Source organism: Salvia hispanica, chromosome 6 (genome assembly GCF_029641045.1).
Source record: "Salvia hispanica isolate PSC_SH4W2 chromosome 6, Shi_PSC_v1, whole genome shotgun sequence".
NCBI lineage: Eukaryota > Viridiplantae > Streptophyta > Magnoliopsida > Lamiales > Lamiaceae > Salvia > Salvia hispanica.
The window spans coordinates 39,352,355-39,362,655 of record NC_142697.1 but is presented as its reverse complement, the minus strand read 5'-3'; the positions used below and the strand labels follow the sequence as shown (position 1 = coordinate 39,362,655).

Sequence of the window (10,301 nt, the reverse complement as noted above, 5' to 3'; positions counted from 1 at the left end):
TTCCAAATAAATTATGGTACCATTTCATTTAGTGGGTCTACGAAAACATAAAAGCAGTGGACTTGGTCTTACTTAAATTAAATTCATGGAAATTATATTTGAGTTTGGCGTCCAAATTTAGGCATAGTGCATTTTGTAAGAGTCGTACTATCATAAATACATTTCTAAAATATATAATTCACTCTTTAAATACATTTCTAAATTATCTAATTTTACTAGCACATGTTTTAAAAAAATTGGTTGACTTTGCAAATAAAAATAATGAAAAAGTTAGTGAATGTGGATAATATATATTGATTTTATAATAAAATATTAATAAAGTGAATTAATGGAATATGAGTCCACTTATCAAATATAATAAAAATGAAATGAGACTTCGGGTGTGATCAACAATGACAAAATTGGACTTCTAATGGGGACACGAGGAAGTAATTTGAATTTGATTACATCCAAACATACATATCTTTAATATCTCAAGATTCAAAACTAAGTAAAAGAAAATATCCAACATGTTCGATTATTAATGCTTAATTGATTATACCATCAATTGTTGTGTTACATTTGTTTGAGATTGAATTTCATTTGCATACATACGTCTCACATACACTATCCAACATTGTAAAAAACTTTTGTCAATCCCTTTTTTGTCCGAATCTGAGTAACCTGAAAGTTGAGGAAAAAGAAAACGATAAATGATCAAAGGAATAAAATACTAGTAGTAACATTTTTTCATTGAAAAGAAAAGACCAATCAGCTCTATATATCCAATGATTCAAAGGAAATAAGTAGCATACCGTTAGGCTCGAGATGTCACTGATGTCTCCTACGTGTGTGCCCCCGCACGGGCACCCTAGGGTTTGCCCGAGCTGCACAATCCGGGGTGTGCTGTCCTGAAAAGTACAAGAACGGGAGAAAGTAGTCTCAGAAACATTTGCAAGATTTGAACAATCATAAATATCTAAAGTTGTCAAATACTATCTGTTAGGTAAGCATTCCCTCTCGAGTCTCGAGTGCAAGTTACATATAGGAGAGACGAAGAGTATGCTGACCTTGGGTATGTACTCGGGAAGTGATCCACCGCAGAGTTGAGAAGCTTCATCGTAGGGTAAAATGGAGACGGACACCTGGATGAAGCGAGGACATATTGTAGTAAAGACGCAACATCATTCTAAGTATATAAAGAGTGAAGGTTTACTTTTAAAAGTACATACTTTCCCTCCTTTTGTGATCAAACTGTTAGCTTCTGCTTGTAGCTCATTCTGCTTGCTTTGTAATTCATTCTGTGGAACTGTGCCTTTGTATTCCACATACGGCCTGCAAACAACACGATAACAAGTAACTCATAAGACGAAACCAAGGAAGCAAGCAGCGAGATAGAACCATTCTGCTTCAACTCGGAGTAGAAGATGTGTTATCAAACTAAACTCGACACCAGGAAAGATACAACCACATATAACCAATCTGTTAGATTTTTTATATTAAGAATCTCATTTTCTGAAAACGAAGTTGAAGAATAATGAAAAGCTAATGTAACTAGTTAAAGTGCATACCCATCTGGGAAGTGGTATCCTTTGGAAGGCTCCAAATGCTCCCATCCGACGTTTCTCACACACATATCAAGTAAATGCCCAGCTGAATGTAGCCTGCAAGAACGTTGCATCGCTTTTATAATGTTTAGTTATTGGTAATAGCAGCATCCGATTTCTTGCATAAGCTTGCCAAAGTTAAAAGCTAAATATTTTCAAGGAAATCACAGATATGAAATAACAAATGACACTGGTTCTTTCTACTTGATATTGTAGTATCAACGTTTAGCTATTTAAAGAAAATATTTCATGTATACCAATTGAAGCTCAAAGCCAGACATTTCAACACACCAGCAGTAAGAGCATACCACAAGATTTGAAATAACATTGCTTCTACTCTATATAGAGGCATTAACGGCGTGTGGCAATTTGGAGAAAAACTTCAACAACTCAAGCAACTAGCAGTTGGAGAAAACACAAAATGCGAAATAACATTGTCCCGACTTTGTATGGCATATTACTAGGAAAACCAGAAAAAAGATTTCGTACACTAATAGAAGCTAAAACCTGAAAATTTTCACAACTCATTCTACTTCTAAGTTCTACCAACTCACAAAATGCGAAATAACATTGCTTCTATTCAACATAGTATAGAAATAACGTTGTGTTGAAAAAGCTTGCATAAACTAGAAGCTCAAAGCCTCAATTCAAACAACCATCGGTGAGCGAAAGCCACAAATTGTGAAATCACATCGAAACTCAATATACCATAGTATGCGTTAGTTGAGGAAAAACTTGCACAAAGCCACAAACTAGTAAACGTTAAAAGCTAGCTTATTTTTCAACAACTCAAGCAACTAACAGTAAATTGAAATCACAACCAATGTAATAACATTGTTCCTCTCTGTATATGTGGCTATTAAAGCAAAGATTGCATAACCTAACCCGGAAAGGCTAAGAGAAAAATCACATAATGTGAACTTCATTCAACATGGTCCAAAATCACTTGAAATTAGGTTAAGATCAATCACTTAATATCTCATTAATACCTGGAATTAAGTGTACGCCTTTCTTGATCCACACTCAAGAAAACTTGAGCACCTTTCTCAAAATTCCCATCTTTGGAATTGAACCGGCCATAGTGATACACCTATAACAGAGCAAAAAATGTGAAAAAAACAAAAATTTCCCACAAAAATATTATGATCGCAGAGAAAAACAGACGATTTTATCCTTTGATCGGACATCCTCAACAAGGAAGGTGAGGTGGGTGCTGGAAATGGAACCCTTGTCTGAAGGCTGGCCGCCGCCTTGTGGGTGGAAAATAGTGGAATCCAGCACCAAAGTCTGCCGCCCATCATCACTCTTTTCACGAATTCATCAAGAAAATCTAGTTAGATATCAATTGCGTAATACTGTGTGTGTGTGAGAGAGAGAGAGAGCTGACCAGGAAGGAAGAGAGGACAGTGGAAGTGGATTGGAGTCTGGACGTGTCTTCAAAGTAATCCAGTTTTGTTGGGCTTAGATTTTCTGCCATTGCTGTGGATTTCTCAAAATCTCTGCAACTCACGCTCTTGTGTTAACTGTTTAAAGCTTTCTTCAACTTTGGCGTTACAAATTTATTGTAATACTCCTTCCGTCCGTGTTTTGCCATTTCAATTCGGTCCATAATAAGAATTTTACTATTTTACTTTTACTTCTCACATTTCACCAATTTATTCCACTCACAGTTTGTTATAATCCTTGTTATAACTAAATATGACTCTTATTTTGGGACGGAGGAGTACAAAAAACATGTCTTTGGTGCATCACGTATCTCATTTTGTCATTTCGAACGGGTTACTCATTCACCTTCTAGATTTGACATATGACTAATTAATTTGTGTCAAGATCAACATGTTGTAGATTAGTTTGTATCAAGATAGGACAGGGCTAAGAAAAAATTCATTTGAGTAAAAACTTGCAGTTACACAATAAAACCATAGTTTGCTCGTAATGCTCTGTTTTCAGCGAGCAAATTACACATCCACACATACAAAACACACCAAACCTTAAGCAAACTAATTTCCTCCCAAGAAACACGATCATAGAATAGACCATGGGAAAATTTACGAGATGAGAAAAATAACAATCTGCGCTTTTGTAGAAGCACTCATTTGATTTAACTATCTTCACCTGACTTTGGATCTTCTCCAGACTTTGATGGGGCTGAAGGCGACGGAGCACCATCTTGACCCATCTCGGTTCTTAGGTCGTTGATGCTCTGCTCCAACTCATCAATGCGGTTTCCCATCTCATCAAGTAGAACACGGTTAAGGAATTCAAGACGAACATATCACTACTTATGAATGGTAAAACCCAAACTAGCCAAATATACCTAAATATGTTGAGCAATGTGTATTCCAGAAATAAGGATGCATATGCAATATCATTGTCGAAAGAAATCTATTTGATGATGTTACATAGAATGAGACAAGCAAAGAAACACAACTACTTAGAAGGATATTTTTAGTGATGATGGACTCCGACATTACTTGGAACCTAGATTGCTGCCGAGAGAAAAATAGATTAGTAAAAAGATGCCAAGTGCAAAATATACACAGAAACAATCGCGAGTAAGATTAATACCATTTGCTGGAGAAGGTTTTGGACCTGCACGATAACACCAAGGGTTAGTGCCAAACGATGAGCATTAGTGGTAATCCAACCAACCCTTCTACCCAAAAACAAAGGCTTGCAAAAGTATGATTTCAAATAGACCGAAACTTGTAAATGTACAGATTGTAATCGGAAAAAGATCAGCTATACTTCTATCCTTTGAGATGAAAAGAGAATATACAGCACAATAGACAGTCATAAACAAAAATTAATAGAATTGACTTACGAATGCAGTCATATCACCCGTACTTTGTTTAGAACTGTCTGCGTCATGACCGTCCTGCAATCAAAGGCACATATCCATTACATACTATTTGTACTAAGGAGCAATGAAGCGTGCAACATAACCATGAAAAACAAGTATCTATTAACTTCAACAGATCAATATAATATTGCAACGAAGAAAGAACACTAAAGAGAAGGAAAAAAGCAGTAAATGCCCGTTGCTCGCCTGATCTGAAAGCTATTGTAGAAGGTAAACATCCTAGTATCAATACATATCAAGTTAACAAATCCAACGGCAGCATGCTAGCATTTTGTCGACTAAAAACAAATTGTTGTAACCATTTACACAGTTTGGGAAAGCCAAAGGCAAATAGTAGTAAGTTACTCAATAAGCACACTGAAGTGAACAACGATCAAAATTTCATAATTAACTGAAGCAACATAAATACAAGACAGCAAACAGAAAAATGCATTAAATTTCCAATATATTGTGATACGATGAAATTTTACTAAACCACACCTTGATTACAAAAAAGTAAACCAGCATCACTTTGAAGTTTGAACTATTCAGAAAATGACCCAATAATCCATGAAACCAAGCTATTCTTCAATATACACCCCCCCTCCAGATAATCATAGAAATTTTACACATTTATGTAGATTTAATACATTTGATGCCTCCTCAGTAACTTAATTCAATGATAAATTGCAATTTCCTTAGTCACATTGTTCAAGCTACAAATCACCAGTAGGGAAAAAGTAAAATTAGGAAAACCCTGTAAAAAATTATCAGTTACCCAAACATTCAAACAAACAAAGGAAAAAAACTGAAAGTGAAGCTGACAACTAACGAATACTTAGAGCAAAGGCGAAACAAGGCAAATCTATAGATCCAAACTTGAATACACTCACGATCCAAAGAAATTCGCGAAAACATAAGCAAAATCATTCGAAAATGAGCAAATTACCATGCTTTTTAGGAGAGTTCGTTTGAGCTGTGGAGAGAAATTGGAGTGAAATATTTTTGAGATTGTGATAAATAAGAACTTCGGTTGTTGAATTTCAAATTTTAAAATACAAGACAGCTAAAAAGCCCATTAAAATTATAGGAATACAACACCTTTTTGCAAATCGGGCTGTAAAACTGGCCCGACCCGACTTTTCTAAGGGGCTAATAAGTTATACGTGTCCTCCTCATATTTTATTCCTATCATTTATTTAAAGTAAAAGATTCATTATTCATAAGCAATTAATTAAAATAATTTAAAACCGTATTAATACATGGAAACTACTACTAGTCAATATCATAATTTTTAGAAAGTTTTTAAGACAAACATTCCAATTTGTGTGAATTCAGAACCAATTCTCCAATTATCCTCTCAATTCAACTCTGCCGCTTTCAAGTTTCAACCTTCCGACACAAAATCATTCCTCCGTTTCGTAAAACCCATCTCAAATTTCATCAAAGATCCCATTTTTAATCAATATTTCTTCACGAATCACGCCCCCAGATGAAGCAAAAGCATCAATTCCAACCCCTTTTCCACACCCACATTACAATTTCTTGAATTCGGCCTTTCCCTGTTCCAGCTCAGGCCGCCCAGAATTCTCCATGATAGGCCGCCTGCTAGGCCCGCGCCGGGCCCGCCAGCTGCAGCGGTTCGTACGCAACGGTAAGCTCACAATCTTCTGCCTTTTCCTCACCGTCATAATGCTTCGCGGGTATCTTGGCGCCGGAAGGTTCGGGACGCCGGAGAAGGATCTCGACGACATCCGCGAAACCCTCTCCTTCATCCGCAATCGGGCCGAGCCGCGGAGGGTCCTCGAAGAGGCTTCAATCTCGGCTCAGGGGGGCCTGAAATCTGCCGAGAATGCCGGAGCTGGGAGCAACAATTATGCTGCTTTTGACATTACTAAGAATTTTAGGGATGAGGATGATGGCGCTGAGGAATTCAATCGTGATCCTTCGCAGCCGTATAGCCTCGGCCCGAAAATATCGGATTGGGACGAGCAGCGGGCCGAGTGGCTGCAGAGGCACCCTAAATTCCCCAATTTTTTACGTGAGCATAAGCCTAGGGTTCTGCTGGTGACGGGGTCGTCTCCGAAGCCGTGTGAGAATCCGGTGGGGGATCATTACCTGTTGAAGTCGATCAAGAACAAGATTGATTACTGCAGGCTTCATGCGATTGAGATTTTCTACAATATGGCATTGCTGGATGCTGAAATGTCTGGATTTTGGGCTAAGCTGCCATTGATTAGGAAGCTCATGCTGTCTTATCCTGAGGTGGAGTTTTTGTGGTGGATGGATAGCGACGCCATGTTTACGGATATGGCGTTTGAGCTTCCGTGGGAGAGGTACAAGGACATGAATTTCGTGCTGCATGGTTGGGATCATATGATCTATGGTGATAAGAACTGGATTGGGTTGAACACAGGTAGCTTTTTGCTGAGGAATTGCCAGTGGTCTTTGGACCTTCTTGACACGTGGGCGCCCATGGGGCCGAAGGGGAAGGTCAGGGAGGAGGCCGGGAAGGTCTTGACGAGGGAACTCAAGGGTAGGCCGGTGTTTGAGGCCGATGATCAGTCTGCAATGGTGTATATTCTGGCCACGCAGAAGGAGAAGTGGGCTGACAAGGTTTATCTTGAGAGTGCGTATTATTTGCACGGTTATTGGGGGATTTTGGTGGATAAGTACGAGGACATGATCGAGAGTCACCACCCTGGTTATGGTGATCACAGGTGGCCTTTAGTCACGCATTTTGTGGGCTGCAAGCCTTGTGGGAAGTTTGGGGATTATCCCGTTGAGCGTTGCTTGAAACAGATGGACCGAGCATTCAACTTTGGAGATAACCAGATTCTGCAGATGTATGGATTCACTCATAACTCTCTTGGCAGTAGGAGAGTGAGGAGGATACGGAATGAGACGAGCAATCCTATTGCAATGAGAGATGAGCTCGGATTGCTTCACCCTGCATTCAAAGCAGCGAAGGTGTGATCTTATTGACTTCTCAAGTGGAAAGAGGATGTATATATGATGGATCAGAATCATTAGTTGTGAGTGATGATGACACTTTTAGCTCATGAGATTTTGCTGGGCTTCTTCGATTTTCATTGGTTTGGTAATTAGTAGATGTTAATTTGGGATTTCTACTGTGAAATAGTATAACTCCATAACCATTTGAGCATAGTTTGCTCAAGTTCTATGAATTTCCATGTAAATAGATAGAGATCATTTATTGTTGTCTGATATAAATGTTAAAATCTTTGTTTTGACTTGCCATTGTGTTGTGGTAGTGTTTCCTTTGTTTTCATGTTTGTAGTTTTGGTGGTGATAAACATTTGGTCTGCAACATGTGGCTGTGTCTTTGCTGGAATGCACGGGTAAGTGGTCGTTTTGGGTCGCTTTACTGGTCGCCATTAGCTTGCATATGGGAGAGAATACGAGATTTTATGATTGCTAGGTTCGTGTGCGTTTTTAGTACATGGGAGAGAATACGAGATCGTATCACATCTCAGTCTTCTTAAATTTGTATTCTTGGAGATGTTTGCAGACTTATAAGAAGATGTGAGTTTTCTGTGGGTTCTTGAAGCTGGAAGTTTAGCCCATGTGTTCTTCTCAATCTTGTTGTATTTTGAGTTACCACTCTTGCAAGTTGCAATGTACACTTATACATTTGAAGTTGTCTGAATCTTTGAAGCTATAGAGTTACTATTCTTTATTGCTGCTGTGGCCAGAGGATCTTGTTGTTGGCAATCTTATCAATCTTTATGTTCTTGGTTTGTGTCAAATCGTTAGTAATTGCTGCATGTTGTATGAATTAATTTTGCATTTCTTGGTTAGAATATAATAATACTATAACTTGTGAAAGTGAACACACTGCACCAATGTATATTGAAAGTAGTTCAACCATACGTAGTTTAATAAACGCTATTAAATGCGATGTTCTAACATTTTCGCTTTTATAAAGTACTAATATAGAGTACTCCACTACTTACTGTATTAGTTTTGACTTTTGATTGAAAGTTAAAAACTAAGCAGCATATATCTAACTTTAAAATGTTTTTTTTTTCTTTTCTCAAAAGATATGAGTTCTACAATAATCAGTGTAGAGTATTTATAAAATAAGTGGAACCCATATGTGCAACATGCTTACATGCATGTACCCTCCAACAATAATAAAATTTTGAAACAGTAGTATAATAAAAATGACAATTTTGGAGTACTCGATTTAATTCAACAAATACGCCCTAAAAAATTGGTGGATGTACATAATAAATTTTGGTATCATGTTATAATCAAACAACGTGCACAACATCAATATGTGACAAGAACCATAAACTAGCTGAGGCTCATTAAGTTCGTCCTAACACTTATTTAATGCGTTTGCATGTACTATTATTTACTTGAACAATTTAAAGAAACCGCACCATACATTCAAAATATTAAAACAAAAAATAATAAGTAGTAAAAGATAATCTCCTTGAAATTTTAGAACTCTCAATAAGGAATGTGGCCAATTGCAGTGACCGACTTCACTACTGCATTTATATATTTTTGAAATAATTTAGTACTATTTAACTATCAAAGCTCTATAAAACTTGAACTAACTTGTAATTAAGTTGAACATCAGCTGGATTCAATTATAAGCCCTTCAAATATGTTAACCCTGTAACAATATTGGACTCACTATTACAAATACAGAGTGATATATTGGAGTAAGTCTTTATTATTTCAAATCTCACCTACCAATTGCAAATGGAGATAACATATATGCAAATGGAGATAAATTATAGTAGGGCAGAATTTAGTAGAAAAGATAAATATATAAAATATGATATGAAGATCACATAACTCTAGATGAGTTACCTATCCTATCAAACTGGCCGTAGTATTAATCATCATCGTTGCTGCCGCTAAAGATGGACACTCTAGTGCAGAGAAGCATCAGCAGCAGTAGAAGGAACACAACGATCCCGGTGGTAGAGCCGGCGCCACCGCCAGCGGTGTGTATGTAGCTGGGATTGGCGGTGGAGAATATTCCGGCGACAGATGATCCGGCAGCGGAGGAGAGGAAGTGGATGGCGAGGATGAGGGTTATGGGGAGGAGGAGGAGGCCCAAAGGGTTGAGCAGCTCGGCTACGGTGGAAAGCAGGGCGTCGCATTGATCCCCGATGAGTGTCGGCAGCAGCATCACCACCAGCACCACGGCTGCGAGGACGGCGGCATGGGGAGGGCCACCGCGGCGGTCTTCTATCATTGTAGATGGGTGGTAGCTAGTGTGAATGCGAAGTGGATTGAGCGGTTGGCTGACGTGAAAGCTATAATAATAAATTGCTGTCTACGAAAGCGGCACTTGCTATTTTGCTCATTTACATATCCTTGTATTTATAGGCAATGACAAAATATATCAAATTTTATGAATGGGTTGATCTTAAATCTTAATCAGAATGGAATTTGTGGCATAACTTGACTACTAAATTAGTGGTGGACTTGGAAAAAAAGTAAAGCAAAAATTTCACTAAAAACTTACAAATCAAGTTTTATAGAGCAAATGGCAATAGTCTATTGGGCCGAATGTAGATGACAAGAAGGCCCATATATACTTCTTATAGTTGGGCCCAATAACGCTCTTTTTGGCCTTTTCCTTTTGTAAAGTAAAACAAGAACCTACTTTGAACGTGGACACACCACGGCGAAGGAGTCTCTGTCTTCGTTTTCTTGGAATTGTTGTTCAAACCTTAATCTCGACGAACTCAAATTGTAGTTGGTGAGAAATAAAAGGCGAAAATGGGCGAAGAAAAGGGGCAGCTTCAATCAATCAGGGATTGGATCGTTGAGCACAACCTCCGCACTGTTGGTAACTTTGTGTGATGTGAATCCGGGAAGTGCCA

The 10,301-nt window shown here is 38.1% G+C and overlaps 3 protein-coding genes and 1 pseudogene across 3 annotated transcripts; 1 reads left to right on the top strand and 3 right to left on the bottom strand.

The window, feature by feature from the left end:
* Positions 1-517: 517 nt before the first annotated feature.
* On the bottom strand, positions 518-3,137 carry LOC125207940 (threonyl and alanyl tRNA synthetase second additional domain-containing protein). Its single transcript, XM_048107461.2, has 8 exons — positions 2,974-3,137; positions 2,751-2,891; positions 2,576-2,676; positions 1,551-1,643; positions 1,212-1,314; positions 1,050-1,124; positions 795-890; positions 518-663 (listed from the first exon to the last, which is right to left on the bottom strand). The coding sequence occupies exons 1-8, from the start codon at positions 3,061-3,063 to the stop codon at positions 607-609; spliced, it is 756 nt and encodes a 251-aa protein (XP_047963418.2). The 5' UTR covers positions 3,064-3,137; the 3' UTR covers positions 518-606.
* Positions 3,138-3,454: 317 nt separating this feature from the next.
* Positions 3,455-5,498, bottom strand: LOC125207941 (heat shock factor-binding protein-like). The gene is made up of 5 exons (XM_048107462.2): positions 5,378-5,498; positions 4,411-4,464; positions 4,155-4,178; positions 4,033-4,075; positions 3,455-3,827 (listed from the first exon to the last, which is right to left on the bottom strand). The coding sequence occupies exons 1-5, from the start codon at positions 5,378-5,380 to the stop codon at positions 3,688-3,690; spliced, it is 264 nt and encodes an 87-aa protein (XP_047963419.1). The 5' UTR covers positions 5,381-5,498; the 3' UTR covers positions 3,455-3,687.
* Positions 5,499-5,747: 249 nt separating this feature from the next.
* On the top strand, positions 5,748-7,684 carry LOC125203432 (xyloglucan 6-xylosyltransferase 2 pseudogene; annotated as a pseudogene).
* Positions 7,685-9,029: 1,345 nt separating this feature from the next.
* Positions 9,030-9,782, bottom strand: LOC125206825 (uncharacterized). Its single transcript, XM_048106047.2, has one exon. The coding sequence runs from the start codon at positions 9,665-9,667 to the stop codon at positions 9,302-9,304; it is 366 nt and encodes a 121-aa protein (XP_047962004.1). The 5' UTR covers positions 9,668-9,782; the 3' UTR covers positions 9,030-9,301.
* Positions 9,783-10,301: the final 519 nt, after the last annotated feature.